This window comes from Lynx rufus, unplaced genomic scaffold (genome assembly GCF_022079265.1).
Source record: "Lynx rufus isolate CCGP_SWC_20201006 ecotype Redwood Valley unplaced genomic scaffold, mLynRuf1.p SCAF_27, whole genome shotgun sequence".
NCBI lineage: Eukaryota > Metazoa > Chordata > Mammalia > Carnivora > Felidae > Lynx > Lynx rufus.
This window is the reverse complement of record NW_025814842.1, coordinates 7,659,313-7,673,356: the sequence shown is the minus strand read 5'-3', so window position 1 is coordinate 7,673,356 and position 14,044 is coordinate 7,659,313. Positions and strand designations below refer to the sequence as shown.

Here is a 14,044-nt window from a genome sequence, read left to right as displayed (position 1 = left end):
CCGGAAGTCTCGCGTGCTCTCTGGAACGAGAACTGCGCGCGGACGAGAGAAATTACGGGAGCCGAGGTGGACCAAGCGAAACCTCGGCCGGGTTGTAGAGCCTTATGGGCGTGAAGGAGCGCTTCCTCCCGTTGAGGTCGAAGGTCGTTGTCACTCGGATGTGTCCGGGGTCTGAACCAGTCGTGTCCAGTTGTTGTCCCCCCAGCCACCCTGCTTGGGCGCCTCCTGACCTCATCGGGGCGGTTTTCTCCTCCTGGCGCAGGGCAGGGAGTTGGGGAATGCAGGCGTTTAGCGGGGTGGAGCAACCATTTTAAAGCATCTCCCACCATTTTGTGCTGCAGCAGAGAACCAGGCTTTTTGCTGCCTCAGTATGCACCATATGCAAAGCCCTGTGACTGCTGTATCTCAACAGAGGCGCCCCGTCTTGTAAGCGACACCGGCAAATCTGTCTTATCCCCAACCAATGCTTGGTTGGGATAGGCTATAGGTTGAAGTCTTGATCAACAGGGGGAGTCTGGCTTGCCCCAGATTAAATGCATCACCACGCGGGAGATAACACCCAAGTCCTTGTTCAGGGAGTGGAGTGTGAGGCTTAAGAGTAGGAGATGCTGCCTCCCTGGAGCATGCCGCAGCTCACTCCCAGCACGCTCCCAGCACGGGGAGAGGGTGTACAGTGTAGCTGCCAAAAACCAGGACTAGGACCAAGAAGACCCAGGCTCTGACCTTGGTACTGCCATTTGGGAATCATGTCATCTGAGATCACTTCTATAAAAACGCAAGGAGGTGCAACAGTTGTGCGTGTGTTAGGCTGCTGTGAGAATCAGATGAGACGGCACGCTTCAGTGGGTTTTGTAAACTCTTGAGGGATTATTATTTCATGATTGGAGGAAGAGGAGACAGCATTTGGTGACAAAGTTGTAAGGGTAGATGTCAGGGAGGGTGGGAGAATGCAGCAGGTGCTTCTGGGGAGACTCAGCAGTCAGTGGTGACGGTGGCTGAGAGCTCCTGGATGCGCCAGGCACTGCAAGCCTTGCACAAGATGTGCCCATCCAGCGGGTAACAGCCCTGACACTCACCCTCGGAAGAGAGCAGCAGCCCACACTCCTGTTGAGACAGTAGCAACAGCTTTCTATCAGGCCTGGATCCCTGGGTCCTACCATATCCAGCACCCCAGACTCCAAGAACCCCCGCTTCCCCTTGCCCAGGCCCCCTGACCTCGCACTTATAACAGCCAACGTGAAAACTGCGATCCAGAGCAACGATTCGTACGGTCTCCTCCTGACCTGGCTCAGGCATGATGGCCCCACCACATACTGAGCATCGTGGGGCAAACTTCCTGGGTCAGGAGGGAACCAAGGAGGCTGTCAAGCCCCAGGGTTGGAGGGGACTAACCATGGAGCCCAGAGAAGGTAGGATACACGAGGTAACAGGAGAGACCAGGGGTATGGTCTTAGATCTTAGAAAAGAGGGTGATGTTAACAAGAAAGAGACCAGGCCAGGGGTGGGAGACCAGTGCTGGGGCATGAAGGACAAATGGGGAAGGTCAGACATCTGAGACAAAGGTGGGAGACCCAGCCTGACCTGTGGAAGTCCTCAATGCAGTGGATCTGGCTGGTGGCATCCACCGTGAAAGGGATGCCATCGAGGCCACGGTGGCACACCACACAGGTAAAGCAGCTAGGGTGGTAGGCCTTCCCCATCGCCCGTAGGATCCGGTCCAGGATGGGTTGGGAGCATGTGGAGCACTTCTCCAGGGTGGCCTAACCGGAAGGAGGGTAGGAAGTTTGGGGCTGGGGAGGCCCGCTGGCCCACCCATCTGTTTATGTAGCCCCCTGCAAGGGATTCATTGAAAAGTGGCCTTGAACAGATCTGCGTAGAAGTCCTAGCACAGCAACCTCCCAGATAAGTGACTTAGTCTCAGCTTCAGTTTCCTTCAGTAGTCATAGGTGCTCCACAGGGGTGGCGGTGTGGGAATTTAACACATTCCCTTAACTCTAAAATAAATGTCTGGCATTTGTAAGGGACCATTGTCCTTTCCCTCCAGCAGCCAGTATTTAGCGACTTTTATAATTCCTCCCTTCTTATGTGTCAGTTTAGTGCCCCCCCCTTTGAGCTCTGTACTTTTTATGGGGCTCGGGCATATGGTCCCCACCTTAGATGGAAGCCTCCTGCCTCCTGCTGTTGACACCCCCAGCCCACCTACTCACCACGTAGCAGCTCTCACAGTACGCCCTCCTCTCCACGGCATAGAAATGCTGGCCCCGGAGCTGGGCCCGGCACGTAGAACACACAAAGCAGCCGACGTGAAAGACACGGTCCAGGGCCACAACCCCAGCCCCATCCCCAACCACATCTTCTCCACAGCCGCCACACCGCCCTGGGGACGAGGAAGGACAAGGTGAGTCAGTACAGAAGAGAAAGGTAGATTCTCTGGCCCTCTGACTCTCCAGCCCCCTTCCCACCTCGGGTCAGCTCACCAAAGTACTCCCCTGTGGGAGGGTGGTTCATGTCGTGCACCAGCTTCTTGGTCAGCCTCTCAAGCTCCTCTTCAGGAGGCTGGCTCAGGGGGACCTGAGAGGAGGGAATCAGGGGTTCAGCCCTACCTCTAGCTCTCTGTGCTGTCAAACTTCCTGAAGGTGACCAGGCAATTCCACCCAGAAGTCTCATCTGAGAAGGTCTCAGCGCCGGGCCCAGGGGCACACCTCCAGGAGCCAGTGAACAGCCCTAGCCCTGCCCTCTTATATTTTCTGACCAGCACAGCGTGCTCACCCAGAGCACCAACCCGACAGGCCTCTGACAACAAGGGCATTAGACACCACCCCCGCCCACCCAATCAGTATCCAGTTGTCTGTGAGGACCCCAAATCCCAGTTACCCGGGACTTACCTGGGGTCCGTACCTGCCACCTCGTCCTCCTCCTGCGGCCTCCTCTTTACCCCCTGGACCTGGCTCACGGTGGCTCCTATAGCCAGCCCCCCACACTTCACCTCGGCCTGGGAGAGGAAAGTGGGGGCCCGGGAGGGCCCCGGAGGCCTGAGAGGCCCCCCGCCTTGGGGGGCCACAGCCTCTCACCGGTTGTGCCACCTTCACTTGCACGGGGAAGGCAGGACCGGCAGGGGTGCTGGCTGTAGCATAGGAGGCCGGAGTGGGACCCCCATAGGAGGACGCAGAGAGCTGTTGGGGAGGAATCGGAACACCCCCTCCATTCGGCTTCAGGGAACCTGAGCCCGTGCGGTAGGCATGGGGCTGAGGGGGCTCATAAGCCTGGGGAGAAACACAGACCGGGAGTGAGCAGACCCATTCCAGGACGCACACCTGTGGAAGCCCCCGTTTGTACGGCCCCAAGATAACCACTGGTCTTTGACAAGGGCTCATCCTCAAGAGGTAGACAACCTGGTGGGCTCTGGTGGGCCAGCTTCTTCCACGCTCCTGTGTGTATCACTCACACAGAGAGGGCTGGGCTAGACTGAGAATCTAGAGAAGGGATCAAACTAGGGAGTGGGGAGGAGGGCAGGAGACAAGGAGCAGGGGAGGGACAAGGCAGGCCAGTGGGTCACCTGCCGGTCTGACCGCCGTGGGGCATGACCACGACCTCCATCCAGTTCAGCCAGCATGCTGGTCAGCGAATCTATTTCAGCATCCAGACTTCCTGGGCGCAAGGCCCCCCTGTCTTGGGGGAGCCCCTGGGGATGAAGCAAAAGCCGGGAGAATTCAAATCACCTGTCCCGGGTGCCCACACCCCCCGCCCCCCCCACCCCCCAATTCCGGTTTCTCACCTGTGAGCGCTGGGGTGCTCCATGGCACCCCACCCAGGCTAGCCCCCGATCATCCGGTCCCCCCGGGGCCTGGTAACACTGCTCAGATGGGAGGGGGCAAAAATTGACCCTGGGGTGGGGCTGAAGTGCTGGGGTGAGGGAAGAGAGAGCCAAGGTGGGGATGGGGAAAGAGAGGAGGGTGACACTTCTGGAGGCCGCGCTCTAGGGTCCCTCATCTCCCCTCCCCCCCACACCTGGGGTCCAAGAAGGGAGCGGGAGGAGCAGGAACGGCAGGAAGCCGGAAGAGCTTCAGGGAAGGGGTGGCAGGGACAGGCAGGAGGCAGAAGGCAGAGGTGAGCGAGGAACGGCCAGTGGCCTCCTCAGCGGCGCTGGAGCTGCTTTACCTGCTCCGTGGGCTGGCGGCGGCCCCGGGGCACCTCGGGAGAGTGCTCTTCCCAGAGGGGCTCTGGCAGGCTCCAGCTGCTTTGGGGGGAGCCAGGTGGGCCCCGACATGGCCTGGAACAGGGGACTCCAGACAGCGATCGGCCCCCGTGTAGTCCCAAGCCTCTGGTCTTGACCCCTTCTTCCGTCCCACACCTCGTTTGGGACTCCAGGAAAGAAACTTTTTCTGGCTTTTTTTTTCCCCTTCCTCCCCAATTTTGGGGACAGCCACGCCCCCGGTGACGTCACCGCATTCCTGGGGGAGGGTCACGTGGCCCCCTAGGCCCTAAACCGCAGTCCCTCCCCCAGTCAGCCCCCTCCTGCCGAGCAGGGAGGACTTTCCACGGCAGCCTCCGGTTCTACCAGTGCCCCCAGGCTGGCGCCCCAAGTCGTGCACGTGGCCACCTCGCTGCTGGGACGCTCCAGCGCTGCTCTTTCCCACACTCCCCCATACAGATCTCTCCCTCTTCCTTCCCACCTACGAACCCCCCCGCCCCCTCCCCCACCCCACCCCACCCCCCGCAGCAGTATTCAGCCAGCCCATAGTGTTTTGGTCTTTTATTCACGTTCATCGGTTAGAAAAATAAAACAACAAAAACATCACAACCTCAGCGGTCTGTGAATCTGTTGGGCGAGGGGAAACTGAGGTAGCCTAGAGTCCAAGCAGAGACCCAGCCTCCATCAAGGCACCGGTGAAGGAAGGAGGCCAGTGGGGAGGACTGCTGGCTTCCTCCCCCAGCGTGGCGGGGACACTGAAGCCCCTCTCCCAGGGATGGGACGCCCCAGCCCAGGATCCCCTAATACTTCCCCTGGGAAGCTCCCGTGTGTGGAGCAGGCCGGAAGGCTGCCCTTCCCCTTCACATCCACTAACCAAGGCGGGTCGCTGGACCTGCGCACTCTGCTTCAGGACCCGGGCATCAGAGATCAGTGCAAGTGACCGGGGTGACGCCATGAATGAGCAGTGTGGGGCCCAGGTCACGGGTCAGAATCTCCAGCAGCGCCAGGTAGCGAGTGTAGCGGGCAGGATCAGCGGGCGGCCGAGGCAGGTACAGGAAAGTGAGGGCCGTGGCAGGCCCGCCCTCGCCATCCCCACCCTCAGGCCCACCGGGCCCTTCTCCTCTGCTGCGCCCCTGCTGGGCCCGAACCAGGGCGTTGGCACTGCCTGCCAGGGCCTCTGCCTCGGCATCTCCCCGCCTGCCATTCACAAAGTCCCCTTCCTCCTCCTCCCCAGGCTCCCCAGACCCAGCCCCCTCGCCCCACACCACCTCCTGTACTTCAGCCCTGATTCTCAGCTGGCTCAGCAGTGCCCGCAGCCGCCCCTCGGCCGCCCCGGGGGCCTCTCGAGGCCCCAGGCACAAGAAGATCCGGAGCCGGGCACTGTGCCAAGCAGGCACCATGCCCAAGATGGTTGCCATCTGCAGTAGGAAAAGGCCGCACACGTCCACATAGCCGGGCCCGCCCCGGGGCCGCAGCAGGTTGAGGGGCCACACATCCACGTGATGAGGCTGGGAGGTGCCCCCAGACCCCCGGCTCAGCCGCTCAGGGGGCAGGGCCCCACAGGCCCGGGCCAGAACCACATTCTTGTTCATCTTGAGGGCGTCTGCCACCGTGGCCACATAGTCCTGGGGACTGAGAGCCCGGGGGCTCCCGGGAGCCCGGGGTGGAGGGAACAGGGTGCTCAGGGCTGGGGACCCGCCCTCCTGGGTGCCATCAGCAGCCTCTGAGAAAGCAGGGTCTGTCAGGAAGTGGTCCTGGGGTGCAGCATCATCGTAGAAACCCAGGACCAACGTGTTGGGCTTCATGCCACCTGGGGGCAGAGAGGAGGAGGTGGGAAGGAACCAACAGGAATCAGACTCACGGGCTGAGTTTACACCACGCTAATGCGCGCCCACTCGTACACGCCGGCAGCACCACACGTCAGCCATCAGGCATGGCATTCGCCTCGTGCTTGGGCTCTCCGGGCAACACTATGCACGTTTGCATAACGACTTTTCCTTTTCCCAAACGCTCTTGCATGCGTTTATTTGTTGCACCTCCGTGACTAATCTCCCCACTTAAGTGGGCGAAGTTCGCCTTAGGATTCTTCTAACTAACGAGCACTTCCGGTACTCGGCAGTAGGAGGCCTCCACTGCAAGCTTCTAGCTAGCAGCACACCTTTTTCATGATGGGAGATGAGAGTCTGAGTCTACTGGGCAGACCACAGGGCCCTGAGTAGTCAGTAGTCAAGTTTGTGGGCTCCATCCCCAGGGAAACAGCACCTCAGACTCTGCTGGGGGGTGATGAGAACTGGCCCGATCTGTTTCTACTACTACTGCAAAGCCCTAATGGTGGTGAGTCCAAAGCAAGATCCCTGGACAAAAAACAGCTACCATCTGCGCACTAACGAAGGGCCGGGGCCCGTTGAAAGCACTTTGTGTTTTAACTCGTGAAGCAACACCAGGAGGTAGGGGCCATTTACTCACCCCTCTCACAGGTAAGCAACCTGAGGCACAGAGCGGTGAAGTCACTTGCCCCTAGGCTCACAGCAGGTGGATACCGGGTCCACAGGCGAACACAAGGCACCCAGCAGCAGAGGCCAGCCTCTAAGTCTCTGAACCCGTGTGTGAAGTGAATACAGTGCCCCAGGTTCCTGCTGACAGCTCCTGATTTTTCCCTTTTTGAACCAATGTGAAACTGGATAATCTCCCCCCATCCCCCCCACCCCCGCCCTTCAACAGGGCTGAGTTTACAGAAAACTTCTGAGATCTTGTCTAAGGCTTTTTCTCATGAAACAAATGGGTTGCTCAAAATCCACCAGTAAATCAAGTTCTGCATGTCAGGAGAACTTAACTATTTCGAGGAAATCCTTCCCCTTCATTGCAATCGCTCTCCTCAGGATAAATTTCGTAGAAGTAGTGGTCTCCTGGCACAGGTTCCCCCACAAAATGTGGGGCTGAGGAGAGACCAGACTCTCAGATGCTCCAGGGACTGTCTCATAATGCTTGCCAACAGCCCCCAAACGCTTGAACTTTAGCCAGATCTAAACGGAGAACGGAGCGTGTGCCCAGAGAGGGGACTGACACCCCCTAGGATTGAGAAAGAAGGAGGCAGTTCAGCCCAGATTTGGAGGAAGCCGGGGCGTAAGGCTGAAGGCCTTCGCACTAAGGCAGAGTAACAAGGCAGAGACTCTTCCACTGGCTCGGGAAGCTTCAGCCCCACTCACCCTCTGCATCCTCTGTGGTCTCCGGAGGCCATGTCACACCAGCCCTTCCTTCTCCACCCCTTCTAAGGCCCAGCTGAGTATACGATCTTGTCACCAGCCGCATCAGCGCATAGCGGTCTTGAAGTGGGATGATTAGAAACCATCTGCCCTAGATTTGATGGAGCGGCCCCCTTGCCTCAAGTAATTCTCCCATTGTCCCCAGGAACACAGCATGCTCTTCAGAGCTTGTACCCCAACTTTTGGGTCAGAAAAAAAGAAATGTCAGTGGCACCCATCGCCAGCCCTTAAGCCTCTCCTCCAGGACCTTCTCACACATCATCCGGTATCTTTGAGTTGAGCCCCGCGTCTTATCTGCACTAGACTGTGAGTCTGCAGTCTGTGGTTTACTCTGGGGGATGGTAGCAGAGATTAAAAGGGGCCACAGAGGGGGCCGAGGGGACCCGGGGAGAAGTAGCTCACCAAGGCCGGAGATCCGCAACAGATGCTGAGCTCCCTGGCGCACGGAGGGCGAGAGGGTGAGGTCCACGAAGGCCTTCACTTGGGCTCTGTCCACCAGGCTGAGCCATGCCCCGTACTGGGGCTGCACAGGGTCCGAGGGCAGGCAGTCTGCAGAGAAGGGAGGTAGTAGATGTGGGCCAAACCCATGTACCTTCTCCTCAAATCCAAATCCCAAATGGGCCAAAGAAAACAGTCTGGGCAGGGCTCGGGCTGGTTGGAAGGGTCGTCAGGGAAGAAGCACGAGGCCTCTGAACCCAAAGACCACGAAGAATGTCTGAAACGTGAGGGAGGAAGAGGCTGGGAAGGGAATAGAGGGCCACTCACCAAGGTCTCCCAGGGTGACGTGGCCCAGGACATAGAGGCCCCCCTTCTTGAGCTGGTTGGCCAACCGCAGCAGAGGCAGGGCGCCCCGGGGGTTCCCCACCAGTAGCAGCAGCTGGGGCCGCCAGAACTTCACGTGGTCCTTCCGGACATCCAGCCGGAGCAGGTATTTACGTACCTGGGACCAGGGGTGAGGTGTGGAGAGGAAGGGCTCAAGAGGGCAGCCCCCACTCGCCACCTCTCGGACAAGAACCCCGATTCCGGCCACGGCAGAAGGAGGCCTACTTGGAGCGGGACGGGGATCCCAGACTGCCTCCCCCCTCCCTACCCTCCTCCGAGCCCCCCAACCTGGTGGAAAAGCAAGGCCTGGCTGACGTAGCCCCAGCTACTGGGGCCTCCTCGAGCAGTGAGCAGGGCGGAAAGAAGGCCCATGAGAAGCAGTGAGCCGCCGGCGGCCCCAGGGCTGATGAGGAACATCATGAGCAGACAGGAGGCCACCCCCAGCAAGCAGGTGTGCCAGGAGAACAGGCTGAAGGTGGGGCTGGGGTGGGGGAGAGAAGGAAGGGCACTCAGGGCCTGCCATGGCCTCCATCTCCAACCTCGGTCCCCCGGACCGAGCCCTTCCCACGCCTCCCCCCCGGTCTCTGAGGACACAGGCCACTTCTCCGCTCACCGGAAGTTAGGGGCTGAGGCCCACTCCAGGCTCAGACAGGACAGGTCCACCGCAGCATAGGCCACCAAGTAGAAGACGGTGACCACAGCGGCCAGCGTGTTCAGCTTCCCAGCCAAGAGCACCAGCTACACAAGGACCGAGAGGCTGGGCATGCACGCACCCCCCCACCAAATGCCAATGCATCCTGCCTTTTCGTTCACTCTCCCAGCCCAAGCCCAAGCCCCTCCTGGTCCTAGGAACAGAACCAGAAGGAGCCCAGGGGAAGGGGAAGGACAGCCGGAAAGAAGGCTTACCTGCACTAGGCCCCAAGAATAGAGCACAGCCCCCCAGGGGTTCCCTGTTCGGGACACGACCTTGGCCGGCGCCAAGATCACTCCTGTGCAAACAGAAACACCGTGGCGGACACATCAGCCCAGGGCCAAGCGGAGAGAGAGACAGACACGGGAGGGTGTGCTCAGAGCCGGGCGAGGAGCAGGGGGCGGCGCACCAAAGAGGTCATCTTGAGCCAGAGCGTGGAGGATGCGGGAGGCCCCGATGAGGGAGCTCATGGAGGCCGAGAGCGACGTGGCGTAGATACCGATCAGCACCAGTGGGGGCCACAGGCTGATGGCGCGGAAGAACCCATAGTCCTCCTGCAGCAAGGTCCTGGCGGGAGGGAAAGGAGGATGCAGATAACACAGGTGCATCTAGGGCCTCCATGAGCAGAGTGCTCTGACTCTTCGTGAGGTCAAGAACTGGGTATTCCTGGGGATTCTCAACTGACCCAGGCTCAAAGGCCATTGTAATACATCATGTGTGCCCGGAGGGGAAAGACATGGTATTCACTGGTTGATCTTTGGGCTGCTTTGGATTTAATCACATGGTGGACATTCCCAACGGTGTATGCACAAGAAACCAAATATTTATGGAAATGCGCATTGAGAAGCAGCTATCCCCCATCCCCCAAAACCAAGTGCTTACAACAGTCCCAGGGACACAGCAAACTCTGGCTACAGGCTGGCTACCACCAATTACCCGGCTGTCCCCATCAGCGGCGGCCGCTCCTTCTCTCTCCCAGAGGGAGAAACAGTCTCCGTTTTCCCTGCACCCCGACAATGGGGGTACCTGCCCCCCCTCGGCCTGTGCTTCCCTTGGTGATCCAGGGGTGGCAACCTTGTTCTGCGGCCCCATTCCACCCCCCTCAAGGGCCAGGCCAGCCCCCTCCCCAGGCACCTGTCACAGGTGAAGCTGGAGAGGAAGAAAAGCAGGGTGTAGATGAAGAAGGTGTAGGCGACAGCAACAATGGTGCCCAGGGGAATGGCTCGGCTGGGGTCCTTCAGCTCCCCTGGAGGGAGAGGGGCAGAAGGGGAGACATCAGCCGTCTACCATCTCTTACATTCCTGAGCCCTCAGCGCTCCCACCAGGGCACAGGGTGGCAGCCCTACACCCCCAGGGGGCAGCAGGCAGGGACCCTCACCTGACATGTTGGCCCCAGCCATGATGCCCGTGCAGCCATTAAAAAGGACAGCAAAGACACTGGCGAAGTTCATCATGGCCCCCGTGGTATAGTCCTTGGAGTAGCCAGCTGAGAGATGGTTCCCAGGGAGGAGAAGGCGTCAGTACCCCTCATAGGGACCCAGGCATGTTGGCCCCGCCACCTTCTCCTCACATGTCACAAACAGCCCACCCCAAGACCCCAGCCCTGACCCATCACAGCCCCTGGCTCAGCTGGCCTCATCACTCCCCTCATTCTCCTCACTCCTCCCTCTACACCTTTGTCGTTGCCCCTTCCTGAGACACCGTCCCTCTCGCTCCTACCTGAATTCCCCAATACACCTCGGGCCACCTCCCAGCTCTCCCTGCTTGCCCCCAGCCCTCCTCCCAACTCCTCTCCTGATTCCCATCTATTTGAACCACTTTGGTTTTACTGTGCTGTTTAATTGTTTCCTGAATGCACATTTTATCTTTCCAACTAAAAAAAGTTCCTCTAAGGCAGGAACTGTCTCGTGGTCGCTCTCACGCCCCACTGGGCCAAGCATACTAGACAGATCCTGAATAATCTGCGCTGTTCTGAGATCTGCCCTCCTGCCCCTGATTCTCTCTGGCATCTGTTCTCATCCAGGGCTTCCAAGGGCCTGCCTCCCCCCACATGCTTGCTCCTTGTCCTGAGAACCGTCACCCCTGTACCCAGCTCACCACCCAAGTTGGCCTTCAGGGTGCTGCTGTTGAAGCCAGTGAAGTGGCCAACCTGGGGCGGCAGGGAGGAGCCATTGGGGCCAGGCCGAGGGGTCAAAGGGATGCTCCTGGGTCCCACAGCCACAAAGCTGACCAGCACAGAGGCCAGGGATCCAGAGACCAGCAGGAATGTGAGGAAGGAGGCTCGGGCATAGAGGCCAGCCCCCAGTGTGCAGACCCCACCCACAAGGCCCAGCAGCAGGGAGCCATAGAGCAGGTTCCAGCCGTAGCCCTGGGGCAGGACCTGAAGCCCACTGGACCTTGCGGAGTCTACAAAGAGGAAGGAACAGGGTTAGAAGACAAGACTCCCCAGGAGAGATCCCACCCATGAATCAAAGCAGGAACAGACCCCCTCTTTGGCCCACCTGTCCTCAGACACTATCTTTCCCACCTCCCTACTCAACTGTACCCCAGCATCTTACCCCTCCCTGGTCGATACCACCAATCTTGCTCTGTTGAATTTAGGGGTATTAGCCTGGCCTCTCCAACTAGATGGTAAGCTGCCTGTGGGCCAGGACAATCTCTCAGATGTCTAAGGCTGGGAACATAGTAGGAGCTCAAGAAAGCCAAACTCATAGACCACTTTGCCCCTCTTCTAGAGAGGCCTCTCACCCTCGTGATCCCCGAATCCCAGACCCCGCAAACCCACAGAGCTCCCCGGCACACAGACCAGCCCCGAAGACATCCAGCACGGCCTCCACCAGCCCCAGCAGGGAGACAGCACAGCCACAGACGTTAGCCAGGTAGAACATGAGGCCGATGCTGCCCCCAACCTCAGGCCCCAGGGTCCGGCTGATCATGACTAAAAGTGGAAGCAGGGGGTGAGTGTTAAGGGAAAAGAAAGTGAAATGGAGCAGGAGGAAGGGCCCGGGCACAAAGCACACTGCAGCCCTGTCTCCCGGCACACACTGGGATCGTCCCAGCGTTAGTCTGTCCAGAGCGGTCACACCCAAGCCACGTGGCTTTGCAGTGCGCCACTAATACTCTTGAACTCTGGTTTCCTCATCTGGAAAATGAACTATCTAATTGACAAGACTGTTGGGGGAACCAAAAGGACGGCTGGGAGGACACCTGATAGACTGGAGAGTAGCAATAAGATACGTGGAAAGGCCATGTTGGTCACCTTCCCCATATCAGCCCACCTGCTGAACATTCATTAGAACCTGCCTCCCTCTCGCCCTGCCCTTGCCCCTCCTCCTCCCTACAAGACAGAAGAGCCCAGACCCCAGTCCATCAACATTGGAGGATACAGTAGGCTCCACCCCCCCGCACAGCTCCGTTGGTGGCGATGGCACAGACAGAGAGGACGGTGAGCGCCAGGATGAAGTAGGCAACCAGGAGCATGGCCAAAGCCTGCAGCAGCCCAGCATGGCCCACCACGAACCCTGGGACAGGAGTGGCAAAGCAGGTCAGAAGGTGGCTCATGCGTCCCCACACCACACTGGTCATCAGTTACCTCCAGGGCAGAGCTCAACACAGGGCCATGGGGAGCCCTCTCCCCAAGCCTCCCATCCATCTACTTCTCCCAGGACCCTTCCCCAAACTCTTCCCAGTCCCACCCCTCCCCCACCCCCCCTGCACCCCAGAGCAAGCCCCACCACCCCACTTACCAATTCTCAAAAAGACAACTATACTGAACATGGACAGGACCGTGGGCACCACCACACCCAGGAAGGTGGAGAGCTTCCGGGCAGGTGCCCCTCCAGGACCCCCGGCCCCATTGGCAGAGAAGGCAACCCCCTCATCTCCCAGGAGCCGGTAGGCCAGCAGAGGAGAATTCTCGCTGGCCATGGTGGAGAGCAGGCAGAAGATGCCACCAATGGGTTATGAGGCCTGCAAAAGACAGTGTTACTTAATGGAAAGCAGCTCCACGGAGCCCCTCAAAAACACCTCTAACCGAACACCTGGAAACCTCCCCAAAAGGAAGAGCTTCAAGAAACACACACACACACACACACACACACACACACACACACTCACTCACTCACCAGCAACTCAGAGTTCCTGGGGAGCAAACTGGTCCTTGCCACTTCCCTGGGCAATGGCAGACTCCACACCCTCAGCATTTGGGTACCAAGTCCCCTCCCAGCTCCTGGGGGCCACCCTTCCCCCAAATCCGGAAGACTAGGGATGGCAATGGTTCTGGGAAGAGGCAAAGATACTCTCCCTTTTCAACTAACTAGCAGTATTAAGAGGAAACAAATCCCCCAAAAGGGAAGTGAGTTACCGGCAGGAAGCCCTCCTCACCCCCTCCTCCGAAGTCCTGAGCTGTCCCCATCCTAACTCCCCCAAGCAATCACCTCACCTAAGGCAAAGAGAAATCTCCAAATCTCCCATTGCCCCGCCCTCCATCAATCCTCTCCCTCAACCCATTTCAAACGAGCTCCTCTCCCCCCAGCCTCACCAGATTCCTCCCACCCACACAAGGCGCCCTCCAAACTCGACCAACCCAAACACACCCCTCGACTACCAAAACAAAGACACAGGCCAGCAACACAAGGTGGGTCTTCCTCCCCGCCCCGACACCGGTTCCTGCCCACTTTCTCCCGGGGCCGGTTGGAGGGGGCCGAGATCCGCGGCTCCCGGGCCAGGCGCATCCCCACAGCCCGAGTGTGGCGGGGCGCTCACTCACCCGCCCGGAGGACGCAGCCGCCCGGGGGAGGGGGGATCCCCGAGAGCCGGAGGGGCCGGCTACGGGCCGAGGGGGCGCGGGTGCCGGAAAAGCCAGCTGCAGCTACCGGGATGCCAGGCCCGGAGCCCGCCCCCCCCCAGCCCGCGCGCCCCATTGGTCCCGGCGCCCAGCCCCGCCCCGTGGGCGCGCCCCCGGGGAAGCCCCTCCCCCCTCGGGCTCCGGGGGCCGGCGCGGCTCCTGCTCCACACGCGCCTGGGATACTGCCCTGGGTCGCCCCTCAGGGATGCGTCTCCGGCAAGGTGTAGGCC

General features: G+C 59.6%; 2 protein-coding genes across 7 annotated transcripts; both read right to left on the bottom strand.

Moving 5' to 3' along the window:
- Positions 1-843: 843 nt before the first annotated feature.
- On the bottom strand, positions 844-4,661 carry TRIP6 (thyroid hormone receptor interactor 6). 3 transcript variants are annotated; one of them, XM_047089512.1, is made up of 9 exons: positions 4,159-4,661; positions 3,776-3,903; positions 3,557-3,682; positions 2,886-3,263; positions 2,478-2,571; positions 2,208-2,377; positions 1,582-1,760; positions 1,216-1,336; positions 844-1,104 (listed from the first exon to the last, which is right to left on the bottom strand). In XM_047089512.1, exons 1-9 carry the CDS (start codon positions 4,265-4,267, stop codon positions 973-975), a joined length of 1,437 nt encoding a protein of 478 aa, XP_046945468.1. In that variant the 5' UTR covers positions 4,268-4,661; the 3' UTR covers positions 844-972. The 3 variants fall into 3 exon arrangements, with proteins under 3 accessions (XP_046945468.1, XP_046945467.1, XP_046945470.1); XM_047089511.1 differs by having other exon boundaries at positions 1,216-1,332; XM_047089514.1 differs by lacking the exon at positions 1,216-1,336.
- Positions 4,662-4,738: 77 nt separating this feature from the next.
- SLC12A9 (solute carrier family 12 member 9) lies at positions 4,739-13,836 on the bottom strand. 4 transcript variants are annotated; one of them, XM_047089502.1, is made up of 14 exons: positions 13,737-13,836; positions 12,715-12,937; positions 12,355-12,489; positions 11,775-11,906; positions 11,066-11,374; positions 10,347-10,454; positions 10,103-10,214; positions 9,378-9,535; positions 9,184-9,266; positions 8,891-9,015; positions 8,566-8,758; positions 8,221-8,395; positions 7,858-8,004; positions 4,739-6,002 (listed from the first exon to the last, which is right to left on the bottom strand). In XM_047089502.1, the coding sequence occupies exons 2-14, from the start codon at positions 12,893-12,895 to the stop codon at positions 5,113-5,115; spliced, it is 2,748 nt and encodes a 915-aa protein (XP_046945458.1). In that variant the 5' UTR covers positions 12,896-12,937; positions 13,737-13,836; the 3' UTR covers positions 4,739-5,112. The 4 variants fall into 4 exon arrangements, with proteins under 4 accessions (XP_046945458.1, XP_046945460.1, XP_046945461.1 ...); XM_047089504.1 differs by lacking the exon at positions 13,737-13,836 and adding an exon at positions 13,093-13,117; XM_047089506.1 differs by lacking the exon at positions 4,739-6,002 and having other exon boundaries at positions 7,498-8,004.
- Between the last annotated feature and the right edge of the window lie 208 nt (positions 13,837-14,044).

Coding starts and splice junctions, on each gene's coding strand:
- TRIP6 (XM_047089511.1), bottom strand. CDS start 4,267: ATGTCGGGGCCCACCTGGCTCCCCCCAAAGCAGCTGGAGCCTGCCAGA. Junction 3,683..3,775: donor GAGCACCCCAGCGCTCACAG/GTGAGAAACCGG, acceptor CTTCATCCCCAG/GGGCTCCCCCAAGACAGGGG. Junction 2,378..2,477: donor TCCCACAGGGGAGTACTTTG/GTGAGCTGACCC, acceptor CCTCGTCCCCAG/GGCGGTGTGGCGGCTGTGGA.
- SLC12A9 (XM_047089502.1), bottom strand. CDS start 12,895: ATGGCCAGCGAGAATTCTCCTCTGCTGGCCTACCGGCTCCTGGGAGAT. Junction 10,455..11,065: donor CCTGAAGGCCAACTTGGGTG/GTGAGCTGGGTA, acceptor ACCATCTCTCAG/CTGGCTACTCCAAGGACTAT. Junction 10,215..10,346: donor GGCTGGGGCCAACATGTCAG/GTGAGGGTCCCT, acceptor CTCTCCCTCCAG/GGGAGCTGAAGGACCCCAGC.